The sequence below is a fragment of the Schistocerca piceifrons genome, unplaced genomic scaffold (assembly GCF_021461385.2).
Source record: "Schistocerca piceifrons isolate TAMUIC-IGC-003096 unplaced genomic scaffold, iqSchPice1.1 HiC_scaffold_1870, whole genome shotgun sequence".
In the NCBI taxonomy this organism is placed as follows: Eukaryota; Metazoa; Arthropoda; class Insecta; order Orthoptera; family Acrididae; genus Schistocerca; species Schistocerca piceifrons.
This window is the reverse complement of record NW_025727757.1, coordinates 393,763-411,444: the sequence shown is the minus strand read 5'-3', so window position 1 is coordinate 411,444 and position 17,682 is coordinate 393,763. Positions and strand designations below refer to the sequence as shown.

Below are 17,682 nucleotides of genomic sequence, written 5' to 3'. Positions count from 1 at the left end.
GACAGTGGGGAGAGTTCTAATCCATCGCCCACATTATTCAGCCTCTACACAAAGCAGGCAGTAAAGGAAACGAAGGGGAGACTGGGAAAAGTAAACTGTAATTCTAGCAGAGATGGTAAAGAAATAGATAGACTAAGAGGAAAGAGTGCTACAGATATCATACGCGAACTGAGGCAGCAGGCATTACAACAAAGGCATTTTTCGTTATAGCAGGATCAACACACGAAATTTCAGTAACCAGCTTTGTCCTTCCAAATCTCTTCTGCGAACCTTGCAGAACTAGTACTCTTGGAAGAATGTATACTGCAGAGATATGGCTTAGCCACAGCCGGGAGGATGTTTCCAGAGTGAGATTTTCACTCTGTAGCAGAGTGAGCGCTGATATGAAACTTCCCGGCCGATTAAAACTGTGAAGTATGGAAGGTAGGAGATGAGGTACTCTCAGAATTGAAGTTGTGAGGACGGGCCGTGAGTCGTGCTTGGGTAGCTCAGCTGGTAGGGCACTTGCCCGTGGAACTCAACTCTCGGTCTGGCATACACTTTTAATCTGCCAGGAAGTGTCACGTCAACGCACACTCCGCTGCAGTGGAAAATCTCATTCTGGAAGTGTATTAATATCAAACATGAAGAAGAAATTTCTTATAAGCACCGTCAGGAGCATTAAATTGAATTAAAAGTCATCATAGACTTTGGGAAAAGATAAGATGAGAAAATATATAAATATAGTACTGTAAAAGGATATCGAAAATTAGATGGACTGATACAATGAGAAGTGTGATGGTTCTCCACAGAAATAACGAGGAAAGTAATGTGTGGAAAATTACACCAAGAAGGGACTAAATAATAGGGGATGTGTTAAGACATCAGGGAATAACTTTTGTGGTACTATAGGAAGTATATAATATAAAAGCTTTAGGGAATGACAATATCGAAAAGTATCTAAGAAATAATTGAGTATGTGTTACTCCAAGTTAAAGATGTTGGCATAGCTGTGGAAGTCGTGCTGAGTGCTATTAAATCAGACAAAAGGCAAATGGCCCACAAAAATAAGGCATGTGAGACTTTCCGACTGCCACTGGTATCAGATCTTGCAGTATGTATTCTCCATCTCCTCATTCTCAACCTTTATCATGATCTCAATCGCCTCTAACAGTGAGCCAACTCAGTAAGACAGTCATGCCTTTGTGATGTAACCATCGCATGGAACAGGAATAAATGAAGTAATGAACTGAAAATCTACTCTAGAGAAATAAACTGTGTCACATCTCTAATAGAGCAATTCACTGCGGTGTTTCTCCATTATAACTGAATACACCTCTTCTAAAAAATGTACCCCGCACAAAATCCCTGAGAAAGTAACTGGATGACGCAAAGTTGGACACCTACCTACTCTTTTAACGTCTTCCCAGATTTTGAAAAGATTTTGAATAATTAATTCATAGAATGATAATCAAATATGTTGAATGTTTTACAATTAATAACAAAAACTAACTCGGCATTAAGAAAAATGTTCCCAATTTTATATATGTGAATTATACCTTAGAGTGTGCAAATATAAAGTACTTTACAGCAGGTAGAATCTGATCTGACTCAAGGCGAAAGGTTGTTCACAGTCTCTTATTAGCAAACGCTCAGCACTACAGCTTCGTGGCTCATTAACTAACCACCATAATCCTGTACCACTTAATAGAAGTGAATCTGGCATCATATTAAGGAGCTGCAAATTTTCTATTCCGTCCTGTAGCGCTTTTTGTGGTAACAACAAGCTCACAGCGGCATTAGCTATGTGTAGATCAAACTATTGCTTTCAGATTACACCTACAGGATGACTAAAAATTTACCAGCTACAGAAACCAGCAACTTCCTTCCCCCTTCGCCATCTTTTTTTACCATAAACTCCCTTGCAAGCAATCTAACTGAAATCCACTATACCCAGTTTCATTGTAGCGATAGAAATGGAGGAGAACTTACACAGTATTATGAACTGTAAGAAACAGGTAGAGATCGTAAATAGCACAGAATACCTGGGTATTCACTCAAATCATAAAATAAACAGGAATTAAGACCGTGTTGACAATTAAAGGAGCCAACACTATGGGTTTTTGTTTTTATTTATTTCCTATCGTTATCGACCAGCTAGGCCTTAAGCTGCATGTTATGGCTGTGTAACTCCAGTTAGAGTATATTTTAGTTAAAATTTAGTTTCCTACCACATTAGCTTTTCTCTGTCTCGAATAATTTTTAATGTCGAGATCAGAGTGAATAGAATATTAGCAAAATTATTTTGGCATTGGGAATACTTACCAATGCGACATAATTCATAGCTATTTACATGAGGATTGTTCCAAGACACCTTACGGTATGTGAAATCAAATGTACGCTACAGGTACAATAATGGCATCGACCACAGACTGAAAAAGCCTGTCATTGACGAAAGGAGATCTTAAACATAAATGTGCTGTTTATCTGAAACAATTCCCCACTGAACCTAAATGTTTGTCAAAAAACTACTGAGCATTTAAGTAACCTATTATGTTTGTCACGAAGCTACTGAGCATGTAAGGAACCTATTATGTAGTCACTGTATAGATTACGAACGTACTACTGTCATGCTGACAGAGTTTTCAAATTAATGTACAGCAGCGCTGTGTTCGTAATACAGCGGCCTGTTCAACTGTACAAGTCTATCTTTTAGAAAATGGTGCCGATACATTCTACAGCCATGCTACGATGTCACTGCCGTGATCTGTGGTACATCTCCGCAACAGACGAATTAAGAGTATTCCACCCGGTATACTCTCTGATATCAAAGGCACCGATGTACTGATACGCAACTTTGTTGCAGAGTTCGTTCATAATAATTATACGATTAAACTGCGAACCAGAGCAGTTATTAAATCTCGAAATAAGCCTACGACGGCGAGACACGACAGCACCTATATATCTAGGAGTAATGGAAAGAAATAGTTATCTGAATTGTCACTTCTTAAATGAGGGACCGCGACTTCAGTATCGGAACCCTAAAAGAAAATTCGTATAAAACTCAAAAATAAAATTAAACATGTATTTCGTTAATAACAATAAAATTGTTACTTATTATCATATTCAGACCTACGTCAAGTGAAAAAAATATTTGTATATTTACCTTTAATAGAATGTGGATCACTGTATGCAGCAGCCATGACCATAGTCACAAAAATGCAGATGAACCAAGTAATCCTTCTGCAGAACATCATTCAAGTATAAAGGTGTCAGGCCAGATTTATAACTTTTCCCTTAAAGTACCTTCTGCAAACTTGCAGACCGATGAGCAACCTGTAATTTTGTCAATAAATTTAGTTAAAAAAATTCATTTTCTTTCAAGAAGATGTACAGAAAATTAATGTTTGAGTCCGACTTGTGTTGCATTAGTTTACAAATTAAAATCACTTTCTTTTTCCAGTATGCTATTTACTGACTGATTAATTTAAAATATGTACGTCAAATACTTCTGAAACCTTTTAAGACACATTCATTGCTTTGAAATTTGATTCTTTGACAGTACTATATAAACGACTTGCAATCTTTCGTCATGTCTATGTATTTATTGCAGAGATAACAGTGTAAACTTCGCGTTTTTCAAATTAACTGCATATATGGCACTAAGAGCTTTCATTTTGCGGAATGAGAGAGTAGGATGAGGTTTGTCTTGACCGCAGCACTGGTATTAGAATGTTAAACGGGTCTAAGTCATCTAAGGACAGGCTAGCAAGTACTTCCCAGAGCGAGAGAGGAGGTGGGGAGGGAAAGGATTACGGTCCAAAAAGGTGATGACAGCTACTGGGTGCTGACTATTATAATCTCCTAAATATGCTACAAGGAAACCAACAGCACTACAGACATCGTGCCGGTGAGACAAGCAGAAATTACACTCCTGGAAATGGAAAAAAGAACACATTGACACCGGTGTGTCAGACCCACCATACTTGCTCCGGACACTGCGAGAGGGCTGTACAAGCAATGATCACACGCACGGCACAGCGGACACACCAGGAACCGCGGTGTTCACCGTCGAATGGCGCTAGCTGCGCAGCATTTGTGCACCGCCGCCGTCAGTGTCATACAGTTTGCCGTGGCATACGGAGCTCCATCGCAGTCTTTAACACTGGTAGCATGCCGCGACAGCGTGGACGTGAACCGTATGTGCAGTTGACGGACTTTGAGCGAGGGCATATAGTGGGCATGCGGGAGGCCGGGTGGACGTACCGCCGAATTGCTCAACACGTGGGGCGTGAGGTCTCCACAGTACATCGATGTTGTCGCCAGTGGTCGGCGGAAGGTGCACGTGCCCGTCGACCTGGGACCGGACCGCAGCGACGCACGGATGCACGCCAAAACCGTAGGATCCTACGCAGTGCCGTAGGGGACCGCACCGCCACTTCCCAGCAAATTAGGGTCACTGTTGCTCCTGGGGTATCGGCGAGGACCATTCGCAACCGTCTCCATGAAGCTGGGCTACGGTCCCGCACACCGTTAGGCCGTCTTCCGCTCACGCCCCAACATCGTGCAGCCCGCCTCCAGTGGTGTCGCGACAGGCGTGAATGGAGGGACGAATGGAGACGTGTCGTCTTCAGCGACGAGAGTCGCTTCTACCTTGGTGCCAATGATGGTCGTATGCGTGTTTGGCGCCGTGCAGGTGAGCGCCACAATCAGGACTGCATACGACCGAGGCACACAGGGCCAACACCCGGCATCATGGTGGTGGGAGCGATCTCCTACACTGGCCGTACACCACTGGTGATCGACGAGGGGACACTGAATAGTGCACGGTACATCCAAACCGTCATCGAACCCATCGTTCTACCATTCCTAGACCGGCAAGGGAACTTGCTGTTCCAACAGGACAATGCACGTCCGCATGTATCCCGTGCCACCCAACGTGCTCTAGAAGGTGTAAGTCAACTACCCTGGCCAGCAAGATCTCCGGATCTGTCCCCCATTGAGCATGTTTGGGACTGGATGAAGCGTCGTCTCACGCGGTCTGCACGTCCAGCACGAACGCTGGTCCAACTGAGGCGCCAGGTGGAAATGGCATGGCAAGCCGTTCCACAGGACTACATCCAGCATCTCTACGATCGTCTCCATGGGAGAGTAGCAGCCTGCATTGCTGCGAAAGGTGGATATACACTGTACTAGTGCCGACATTGTGCATGCTCTGTTGCCTGTGTCTATGTGGCTGTGGTTCTGTCAGTGTGATCATGTGATGTATCTGACCCCAGGAATGTGTCAATAAAGTTTCCCCTTCCTGGGACAATGAATTCACGGTGTTCTTATTTCAATTTCCAGGAGTGTATTAGCATTTGAACCATACTGGGCCAGGGGTACCAGGTGATCATCGATACCGCGGGGCAACTTCACCTAGTGATAAAATGTGCCTTTCGTTGTCGCTACAAATCGAAGGTAATGGACCAGTCTGAGTTGAACAGACATGCGGGACGCCTCGCAGACGTATGCGTGGTCAGTGAATTTGAAAGAGGGCACAATATTGGCATGAGAGAAGATGATGCATCCATCCTGGAAACTGCTGCTCGTGTGGGAGGAAGTATTTCTGCGGTGCAGCGGTTGTGTGCAGGAAGACCATAAAACACCACGAGATGGGTCATGTCGCACCAGCCAGACCACCGCCCGAGAACATCGACATCCGAATGGCACTGCAGGACAGATCGGCGTCCTTCTCGGCCCTCGCGCAACAGTGGAACAGTGTAACACATCGTACATCTACGTGGATACTCTGCAAATCACATTTAAGTGCCTGGCAGAGGGTTCATAGAACCACCTTCACAATTCCCTATTATTCCAATCTCCTATAGCGCGCGGAATGAATGAACACCTCCTTCCGTACGAGCTCTGATTTCCGTTATTTTATCGTGGTAATCGTTCCGCCCTATGTAGGTCGGTGTCAACAAAATATTTTCGGATTCGGAGGAGAAAGTCGGTGATTGCAATTTCGTGAGAAGATTCCGTCGCAACGAAAAACGCCTTTCTTTTAACGATTTCCAGCCCAAATCCTGTATCATTTCTGTGACACTTTCTCCCACATTTCGCGGTAATACAAAACGTGCTGCCTTTCTTTGAACTTTTTCGATGTACTCCGCAGCCCTACCTGGTAAGAATCCCACACCGAGCAGCAGTATTCTAATAGAGGACGGACAAGCATAGTGTAGTCTCCTTAGTAGGTCTGTTACATTTTCTAAGTGTCCTGCCAATAAAACGCAGTCTTTGGTTAGCTTTCCCCACAACAATTTCTACATGTTCTTTCCAATTTAAGTTGATCGTAATTGTAATACCTTGGTATTAAGTTGAATTTACGGCTTTTAGATTAGACTGATTTATCGTGTAACTGAACTTTCAGGAGTTCCTTTTAGTACTCATGTGGATGACCTCACACTTTTCGCTATTTAGGGTCAACTGCCACCTTTCGCACCATTCAGATATTTTTTCTAAATCGTTTTGCAGTTTGTTTTGATCTTCTGATGACTTTATTAGTCGATAAATGACAGCATCATCCGCAAACAACCGAAGACGGCTGCTCAGATTGTCTCCCAAATCGTTTATATAGATAAGGAACAGCAAAGGGCCTGTAACACTACCTACATCTACTACATCTACATCTACATTTATACTCCGCAAACCACCCAACGGTGTGTGGCGGAGGGCACTTTACGTGCCACTGTCATTACCTCCCTTTCCTGTTCCAGTCGCGTATGGTTCGCGGGAAGAACGACTGTCTGAAAGCCTCCGTGCGCGCTCTAATCTCTCTAATTTTACATTCGTGATCTCCTCGGGAGGTATAAGTAGGGGGAAGCAATATATTCGATACCTCATCCAGAAACGCACCCTCTCGAAACCTGGCGAGCAAGTTACACCGCGATGCAGAGCGCCTCTCTTGCAGAGTCTGCCACTTGAGTTTATTAAACATCTCCGTAACGCTATCACGGTTACCAAATAACCCTGTGACGAAACGCGCCGCTCTTCTTTGGATTTTGTCTATCTCCTCCGTCAAACCGATCTGGTACGGATCCCACACTGATGAGCAATACTCAAGTATAGGTCGAACGAGTGTTTTGTAAGCCACCTCCTTTGTTGATGGACTACATTTTCTAAGCACTCTCCCAATGAATCTCAACCTGGTACCCGCCTTACCAACAATTAATTTTATATGATCATTCCACTTCAAATCGTTCCGCATGCATACTCCCAGATATTTTACAGAAGTAACTGCTACCAGTGTTTGTTCCGCTATCATATAATCATACAATAAAGGATCCTTCTTTCTATGTATTCGCAATACATTACATTTGTCTATGTTAGGGGTCAGTTGCCACTCCCTGCACCAAGTGCCTAGCCGCTGCAGATCTTCCTGCATTTCGCTACAATTTTCTAATGCTGCAACTTCTCTGTATACTACAGCATCATCCGCGAAAAGCCGCATGGAACTTCCGACACTATCTACTACACTTGGGGAACGCCTGAAATCACTTCTGTTTTACTCGATGACTTTCCGTCAATTACTACGAACTGTGACCGCTCTGAGCGGAAATCGCAAATCCAGTCACATAACTGACACGATGTTCCATACGCACGCAATTTTACTACGAGCCGCTTGTGTGGTACAGTGTCAAAAGCCTTCCGGAAATCCAGGAATACGGAATCGACCTGAAATCCCTTGTCAATAGCACTGAGCACGTCATGTGAAAAAAGAGCTAGTTGTGTTTCACAGGAATGATGTTTTCTAAACCCATGTTTACTGTGTGTCAATAGACCGTTTCCTTGGAGGTAATTCATAATGTTCGAACACAATATGTGTTCTAAAATCCTGCTGCACATCGATGTTAACGATATGGGCCTGTAATTTAGTGGGTTACTCCTACTACCTTTCTTGAATATTGGTGTGACCTGTGCAACTTTGCAGTCTTTGGGTACGGATCTTTCTTCGAGTGAACGGCTGAATATGATAGTTAAGTATGGAGCTAATGCGTCAGCATTCTCCGAAAGGAACCTAATTGGTATACAGTCTGGACCAGAAGATTTGCTTTTATTAAGTGATTTGAGTTGCTTCTCTACTCCAATAATATTTACTTCTACGATACTCATGTTGGCAGCTGTTCTCGATTCGAATTCTGGAATATTTACTTCCTCTTCTTTTGTGAAGGCATTTCGGAAGGCTGTATTTAATAAATCTGCTTTGGCAGCACTGTCATTGATGGTATCTCCATTGTTATCGCGCAGAGAAGGCATTGACTGTTTCTTGCCGCTAACATACTTCACATACGACCAGAATCTCTTTGAATTTTCTGCCAGGTTTCAAGACAAAGTTTTGTCGTGGAAACATAGGCGTATCGCTTTGAACTCCACGCTAAGTTTCGAGCTTCTGTAAAGGATAGCCAATCTTGGGGATTTTGCGTCTGTTTAGATTTGGCATGTTTGTTTCGTTGTTTCTGCAACAGTGTTCTAACCCGTTTTGTGTACCATACACAACAGGGGTGACAGTCCGTCGACATTTACTATGGCGTGGGGTACGTGCGCGTCGTCCATTTCTCTCTCTGGCCAATGTACAGACACATGCTAGACGGCATTGGTGTATGGAACGACGTCACTGGGATAAGGAGTGGCATCAGACAGTGTTTTCGGCCGAATCCAGGTTATTTTTGAAAATTATGATCGCATTTTGGTTCGCCGCAGACAGGGGTAGCTGTATCACAGCGCTTGCATTCGCACAAGTCATACAGCGTCAACTCAAGGCTCTATGGTGTGGTGTGCTACTGGGTACAACAGCAAATAGGAGCTGGTGTGTGTCTGGGACACTGATCGTTGTGACCTACATGAATGGCATCCTGCGACCCATAGCCATACCCTTTCTACACAACACCCCAGAGGCCAGTTTTCAGCAAGACCATGCACGGCCACATATGGCTACATGACCACGTGCATTCTGGGTGTCGCAGAATAGCCTTTTACCCTGGCTCACCAGATCACCATACTTCTCGCTGATTCAAAATGTGTGAAATATGGTGAAACAGTGGGTGCAACACTGTGATCCAATGCCAGTCACCACAGATGAATTTTGGAACCATATGAACGCAGCGTGGATGGCGATACCACAGGACGCCATTCGCGCCTTATTCGCGTCGATCCCGTCACGTATGGAACAAATTATCACTGTCCATGACTGGTCCTGTGCCGACTAGACAACAGGACGTATGCTGAACGCAGGTGACTGAAATACTAAACATTTCTGCAAAACATTTTCCGCCATCTGTAGTCGTTCAAGGAGTTCTGTTTATTATAAGCAACACTCTAACTTTGTCTTCCAGTGCTCTTTAGTTACAGTAGGGGAATGGTGGCAACTGTGGCAAACTGTCGCTGTCTGCATGCTGAATAAAATGATAAGCGTTACAGGAACGATGAAATTAGGGTCAGTGTGTGTATAACAATATTGAACACATAAGTAGCAAGCGTAAGAGTGTTTGTCGAGACTGGAATGGGGAAAAGGTAATGTTATTGTTAGAAGATTATGAAAATAGTCTGTGTGCAGTTGATCAGCAGCAGTATGTGTCTGTGTTTACTTGTGTGTTTCTGAACAAGATTCAGCATAATAAATAGTATTGCTTGATCTAAACCCTTGGGGTTTGAAGAGTAATTTATCTTTCGGACAATCGACATCGAGTGAATCTGTACTTGACCATTCGGTACTGGCTTCTCCCTCGTTCTGATGTAACCTTACAAGTGAAGAATGAGACCGTAAACTCTTTGTTGAGGAAGTAGGTGGGGGTAGACAAACTGAGATGACTGTATTAAGACTGGAGTGATGACCACGAAGGAAACTGCAGCACAAGCTGACAATAGGCGGGTAGTGTAGAGGACTACGGCGCGCTTAAAATTAGTTGCGGCTTTTGAAAGTTCAGTGCTGAACGAGTGGAGGGAAGTGCAGTTGCCAGCGTGAGCTGGGAGCGTCAGCAGCTGACTGCGTGAACAGTAAGTTGCGCAAGGTAGCGGATCTGAAATTTTTCTCAAACAAGTGTGAGCAAACTATCAGCTATAAACATCTGATTCTCGCACATCTCATAGGTTAATTCTTCGGCTTCATGACAAACTGCTTAGCATTTCGTTAATGCTCGCAGTTATTATGATATTTTGATATTAGCTAACTACTGTATGAAATTGTTGAAGTTTGCCGTGAAAAATAAGGGCCTCTATGAATTTGCGTTTCGTGCGTGTCTCGTCATGTGTTGCTTCGTATGGAATGTAGAAAACATACCTGAATTATTCTTTAAACAAGAACGGATCTGTCTGCAGTCTCGCGAATGCTGTGGATTTGCTGACAATATAAATGAAGACGTTACGCATTTGTTTTATTCAGAGAATGGGCTGTTTCATAAACTGTTGACCTGACTTGCCCTCAGATACTAGTTTCATAACACACTATTTCATGATTCTGTTGCAATTTCAACTGCATTAGAATGTTAGTGAGGTGCATATTTGTACGGAGAGGCTTCGTGCCGCCGTAGCCCTCAGTGGTTCACAACCCCGCAACAGGTCACAGCAGTCCACCCACCCCACCTCCGCCCCACACCGAACCCTGGGTTGTTGTGCGGTTCGGCCCCAGTGGACCCTCTCCTCCCACCCCCTCAGCAACGTCTCATACCGGACGATTTCAGCCCCCAATGTTTGCATAGCAGAGTACTTATAGTGTATGCGTATATGCAGAGAGTGTTTGCACAGCAATCGCCGACATAGTGAAACTGAGGTGGAATAAGGAAAACCTGCCCGCATTTGCCGAGGCAGATGGACAGACGCCTTAAAAACCATCCACAGGCTGGCCGGCTCACCGGACCTCGACACTAATCCGACGGGCGGATTTGTGCCGGGGGCCGGCACGCCTTCCTGCTCAGGAAGCAGCGCCTTAGACCGTGCAGCCAGCTCGGTGGGTATAAACTCGTCATAGTCCTTTGTGACTCCGTCTCTCCCCAACTATATTCTTGGCATGGCTGACTACTCGAGTCCTGTCCCGTGCTGTAACATTTCCAAACGCTTCTTCTTTCAGCATTTCATCTTCACTGAGCGTATTCTCAGTCGGATTTAAATTAGCAGGATACTGAAATAGGCTGATTAAACTATGTCCTTTAGCCCTCTCCCAAGGTGGCTTCCGACAGCTCCCCCTCCCTAATGATGCCCTCCTCCCCTCCCTCTACCCCTCCTACCAACTTTGATCCTCCCTCCCTCTTCCTGTGTTTGTTCCTTTGGGCACCCTCTCTCCCTCCTCTCCCCCTTCCCTCCCTCCTCCCTTTCTCCCCACTCCTCCCCAGGCTTCCCCTATCCCCATCCCTCTACTCCTCCTCCCATCTCCTCCGCCATTGGCATCCTTGCTCTCCCTTCTCCCCCCCCCTCCCCCTCTTCCCCTTCTTGGTAGGTCCCCAGACTCGCACACGTTACTTGGACACTCGCGCGCCGGAGATCTTCGCCATCCGTTTCTCGTGTGTGCCGTCGTGTTTTGTGTTCAGTGTTCACCGTCACGCTCCATCGTTCATGTGTACCATCGAAATCATCAGTGCTTGTGCATCGTGTCAACAGTTTGTAGTGTGGATTTGTCATCGAGTGTGAACGGCTTCACGTTTTTTAGGTTACTGTGTCTACTGTTTTTTACCCGCCGATTGTTCGAACTCATGTGTCTTCTATGTTTTATCATTGTTCACTCTTGGGCTCAAGAGCGGCGTAATGTACTGCTGCCGGCCTACCTGTTGTTGTACAGGTATTAAAATCCCAATAAAGAAAAAAAAATGTCCATTAGCGTCAGCTAGTTTGTTGATGTGGTACCGTGGGGTTTTTGGCTTGGACAGCACTTCAGTTTCCATTAACTTCCCCTTATACATCCTACCCTCAACTGTTTCCAGTGGAACATTTCTTTGTACCGCCTTCATCCACTGCACAGTTGCAGCCTTATCCATCACAGCAGAGTGGTATGGCGCAATGTCTAGTACTGTCGAATTCGGAGTAATATTTTGCCACAGAACATCATTTTCACAGCCAGTGAATGTGTTCCTGGACGTCCACTTTTATTGTGAATCTTGTGTTTTCAGACATACTGCACTGTCTTAATGTAGCGCCAACACGAAACACTTGTTCACAATTCCTGACGACTGTAGAACACTTCAACGCCAGAAAATATCACATTACGACGAGAGCTAATGAACATAGGTACCCCCGATGCGCGGCACCACATCGTAGTGTTTGCCCATGGCGTGGCAACAGGGGGCTCTTTACCAAACGAACTGCTGGTGGCGTGGTAGGGAAAGCCGGCTCGCCATTGGTGTTACCTGTGCAATGGCGTCAAGTCCCCGCCGCTGAGCCAAACGTCAAAAGTCGCAACTAATTTTAAATGCGCTATACGTGACCACAGCTGAGTGGGTTTCTCGAATGGTGAATTGGATAAATCGAATATATTCGCTGAAGGGAGGCTATGGGCGAAACTGCAAGAACGCCGGTGATCATCCTTCAACGTTGTAGAGCAGTCAACAACAGCAGTTCAAGACAACAAAACACGATCGCCCATCCTTATTGGGGCCTTAGGCCCAACTTCATTACTATGAATGACAGTGTTCGACAGCATCGAGCAGCGCAGGTGGAGGAGATGGAGGCGCTCTGGGAGCGAGAGGATGTTTGGTGAAAGGGTCGTCCTGCCCCTTCTCCCTCAAATCCCATCGAACACTGAGGGATGTGTTAGGGAGACGCATTTCAGCACGCCCACATGCACCAGCGACAATCCACAAGCTGTCAACAGCAATATGGGAGGAATGGAACGCTCCCCCACAGGAACTCCTTAGCAAATTTTGAGCTGCATGGAAGCACTTTGCAGTCAGTGCACTGCTATTCACGCTTAACAAGCGGGTACGAGGGTCATTCAATAAATAAAGAGACAAATAGGTCTGGGGAAAAAACTGTTAGTAGGGCAAGTTTCGAACTTTTATGGCTTTCAGTTAGCATCACTAAGTTGGGCCCTGATCAGCTGATGCATCGGCATTGTTTTGTTTATAGCCTCAAAAATACATTTCAAGATGGCGAGTCCGTTTGAAACGCCCACATTAGTCGAACAATGTTCTGTTATTCGGTTTTCACTTGCTGAAGGCGAGAAACCAATAAATATATACTGTAGAACATCTAAAGTCTGTGGTGAAGGTTGTATGAATCGACCAAATTCTTACAAGTGGGTAGAGCAGTTGAAAAATGATCACGACTCAGTGACTGAAGAACGCCGTTCTGGACGACATGTTAGTTTCAGATCCCTCACTTGAAAGCCGAATTGATGACATTATTCGCACCAACCGCCGTGTAAATGTGGAAATGATAGTTGATAAGGGTCACGTTAGTACTGGTACAGTACATAACATTATTTCTTACAAGCTGAAGTACCACAAAACAAGTGCAAGATGAGTCCCAAAAGAGTTGACGCAGCTACAGAAGGAAACAAGGTTGAGAGTGTGCTCAGAGCTAATGGAAGATTGTAAAAGAGAAGGTGAGCACTTATTCAACAAAATTTGATTAAACTTGGGTTCACTGTTACAAGTCAGAGTAAAAAAAAAAAAAAAAAAGCTGAAGGTCCAGTTTTTTTGTGATTATCTAGAAGAGAAGAATACATTGAACGGAAAATACTATTCGGATTTGCTTTTAAAGAAGATGAAACCAGACATGAGAGAGAGACATCGTGGATCTCAGAGGAGAGGTGTGATTTTCCAGCAAGACAATGCACGTCCTCATATTGCTCAATTAACACCTGAAACCATCGACAAAATGGGCTGGGAAGAACTGCCTAATCCCCTTACAGTCGTGATTTAGCACCTAGTGATTTCCATTTGTTTGGTGCACTGAAGGAAAAACTACGTGAGAAAAGGTTCCAGGGCAACGAAGACATGAAAAAGTTTATGGGAAAATGGTTCAAACATCAAGATAAAGAGTTCTTTGCAGCCAGAATAACCAATTTTGGAGCAAGGTCATAAATGTTCAAGGGAATTACGTTGAAAATGGAAAAAGTTTTGCTTTGTGAAAATAAACGCATTTTTACTCTAGACCAATTTGTCTCTTTAATTATTGAATCTCCCTCTTAGTAATTTTGCCACTCCATCGATCGCCAACGTCATTTCACTTTGTTATAGCTTATTAGTAACGCCCAGAGTTTCGTGGTATGTCATCTTTTTTCTTGCATGAGCCAAGCATTGTTCACAACAACACTGATCTGCAAAACTGAGGACAAAACTATCTCTTGCATGATATCTCATTGCCAAGTAACACAGCGCGATGAAACTCGGACCATAAATAGAAATACCTGTTACAACAACCTGTATTCGTGAGTTGTCTTACCTAATGGAGGAATGAAAGCCGGAAATGAAAGTGAGGGAATCAAAAAATATACTACCTGCTATGAAATATGACAAGAAAAGGGCAAGTAAAACTCAGTTAACTCTATTACAAATCCCAATAACTGTAGTGATGGAGAAAGTAAACATTGCGCGTATGTAGGGAAAAGAAATCCAGCTGGAGACAACGTCTGCCGTAAAATATCTAGGTGAAACTATCCAGAGCGATCTTAAGTGGAATGACCATGTAAAACAGATAGTGGGAAAGCAGACACCAGACTCAGATTCATCGGAAGAAAAGGAAATCTAACTCATCCACGAAAAAATCGCTTATACCGCGCTTGTTCGCCCGATTGTTGAGTATTGTTTATCTATCTGGGATCCCTATCAGATAGGACTGACAGAAGAGATAGAGAAGATCCAACGAAGAGCGATGCCTTTTAGTGCGGGATCATTTAGCTGGCGAGAGAGCGTTATGGAGATGCTAAACAAACTCCACTGGCAGACATTACAAGAGAGGCATGTGCATCACAGAGAGATTTACTATTGAAATTTCGGGACAGCACTTTTCAGGAGGAGTCAGACAACATATTACTTCCCCTCCATATATATCTCGCATATTGACGATGAGGAGAAAATTCGAGAAATTAGAGCCAGTACAGAGGCTTACCGACAATCAATCTTGCCACGCACTATTCGCTAGTGGAACAGGATGGAGGAATCAAATAGTGGTACTGAATGTACGCCCCACCACAAACCATTGGGTAGCTTGCGGAGTATGATGAAGATGTAGACTACTGTGACGAAGAGCATAGTAGTCTCTTAGTCACTATTTCCCATTGTCGGATATTATGTTGGAAAAGAAAGGAGACTGACGATTCCTCAAATTACCACACTTTACTGAATCTGTGGCAACCTGACAAGAAATTTAATTTCAAGAATGACAGGTGAAATATAAAACTTTTAGATTTGATTGTTTCTCATTAGATGAGATGTTGGTTTATTCTAAAAATGTTACATGTGTGACTTGTGAGTCGTCTGTGTTTAGGACGAGTAAGAGGGCCAAAGGTCCAAGCTACACAAGCAGCCACTTGGGCGCCAAGCTGGGATGGGTGTCACAGGTGCCCAAGTGCAGAGTGACATGCATACTGGATGTCACATCTTTAGTAGCAAAAACTGACAAAGACGAAAGTATACGATGGTATCTCTACTTTCATGACAACATTTTTTTTTAACATTTAACAACTGACTTGCTATTTTTCTTCATATATAACACAGTTAGTACTTTATGTTTATACATACATATCAAATTAAGTGATTTTTTGGTATATCTGTCCTGTATCTTTTGATGGGTATTAAAATAATTTGTGAATGTAGACTTTAAAATTTCCTTTAATAAAGTAAAATAATAACAAAATTTTTTTGTCTTTATTCATCACATTCAGCGCATTTTATTGAACCTAGAACAATACAACAAAACTACTTCATTCTGATTCCACTATGAGCCTTTAGAGATTTCGGGAACCACATTTAATGAAAATGAATTCTTTCTTATATCAGTATTTAGGACACAAAACAAAAAAGAAAAATTTATATCTGTTAAAATGGTTACTTTTTGCTTCCACGAAATAGATCTCAGGAATTACCCTTAATGGCAATGAAATATATCTTCTGTGAATATTTAACACAGGAATAAAACTGAAAATACATATCTCTCTTTCACAGGTATGCTCATATACTACTTATTCGGAAAGAAAAAGAACACACACTAGCAATAGCTAGCCATAAATTTTTAATGATCTTACCAAGAGCCTACTGAAAGGCGCCTAATATCTGGCGGAGAGACCGAAAGCACGCAACGATGGTGGATGGCAGAGTGAAGGAGAGAGGGGGCGAGGAGGGAAAGCAAAATGATGCGTTATTCACTAAGAGTAATGTTATCTAAACGAGTCTGTGTCGTTTTCCAACCCACGTACGGCGCGTGGGATTCATCATGGCGCCCTCGTAAGTCGTCCATTCTCCAACTTCAAAACGTTTTACAAATAAAATTGTATGAATTCTCAATTCCATAAAGATGCAGATGAATAAGTCAGGTAATTTTGTTAGTGTTATGAGAAACAAATACAGGGTGTTTCCGTAAAAGGCAGGATATAGAGGATGCTCCACTGAACAGTTCGAGGCAGGAAACCTCGGGGCAGAGACGCAAGCTTAAGGAGATGATACGAATGAAATCAGTTTACTGGGTACTTTTTTATTTACATTTGAACCGAGAATTTAGTTTCAAAACCTTTTTTTTTAGAATTTGCTTTTTTTTACTAGCGATTCATCAAGAACATTAACACATTTAATCACACTATGTGGAAGTAGTTGCCAGTGGGTAACTGATGAAAACAAATCAAATTTCTTTCAACAAACGGAAATTTTATTCCTAAAAGCCCTTTTTCTTTTTTGAAGCTGAGGTTGTCAGTTAGTCATCATTTATTCCAGGGAAAAGCTGCACGGTCATCAGCAGTAACTGTTCTTTCGAGAACAAGTTACTGTCTTCAAATATATAGTTAAAGGCTACCCAGCCATTGACCTTCGTCTGTGCGAATGCACACAGGTTGGCCAAACTCTTACGGGAATCGCCAAAGCGTGCGCGAGTAATGAGTGGGTGGGCAAATGTCTATAAGGTACAATACATATGTAGAATTGTGGACAGTTGTGAATGTGAGTCTCACGGGAAGCGTGCAAGGGATAATTCCCTGCAGTCGCGCTATTCATCTGTGTCCTCGGTGGCTCAGATGGATAGAGCGTCTGCCATGTAAGCAGGAGATCCCGGGTTCGAGTCCCGGTCGGGGCACACATTTTCCGCTGTCCACATCGAGGTATAACAACAACACCTGTCGGCAGCTGAGGTTGTCAGTTAGTCATCACATAATCAGAAAGGACCCTCTAAATATCTAGTTACAATTTATTCAGAGGCAGAAAGAACAAATTTTTGACTGTATGAGCTTCCGGGCTGAGAACCTTGCCGCTCCCTTTTGACACGGCCGTAGTCACGACCGGTAACAGCAACCTCTGAAAGACTACACTGGTGCAAATCTGCAACACACTAGATTACTTTAAAATAAAAATTTTAACAACTCACACAAGCACATAAACTATGCACCCCATAGAAGCGATGGATATGATACGAAACACTAACATTAAAAGATTAACTTGCCACCGAAGGTGTAACTCGATTTTTTAAAAAAAACTCTTACGGTGGAAGGGTGGCAACTTTATATACTAAAATGACCCTTTAAATAAAAAC

General features: G+C 43.5%; 1 protein-coding gene and 1 non-coding gene across 2 annotated transcripts in view; one reads left to right on the top strand and one right to left on the bottom strand.

The window, feature by feature from the left end:
• The window catches only part of LOC124741112 (ankyrin repeat and protein kinase domain-containing protein 1-like), a 99,763-nt gene that overhangs the window by 54,415 nt on the left and 27,666 nt on the right, over nucleotides 1–17,682 (bottom strand). Inside the window, exon 2 of the mRNA XM_047248647.1 lies at nucleotides 3,146–3,315. Within this exon, the coding sequence (XP_047104603.1) occupies nucleotides 3,146–3,236 (91 nt within the window). The 5' untranslated portion in view covers nucleotides 3,237–3,315. The remainder of the gene's footprint in view (nucleotides 1–3,145; nucleotides 3,316–17,682) is intronic.
• On the top strand, nucleotides 17,156–17,229 carry Trnat-ugu. The gene has a single exon. It is a non-coding gene; the product is annotated as a tRNA-Thr (tRNA).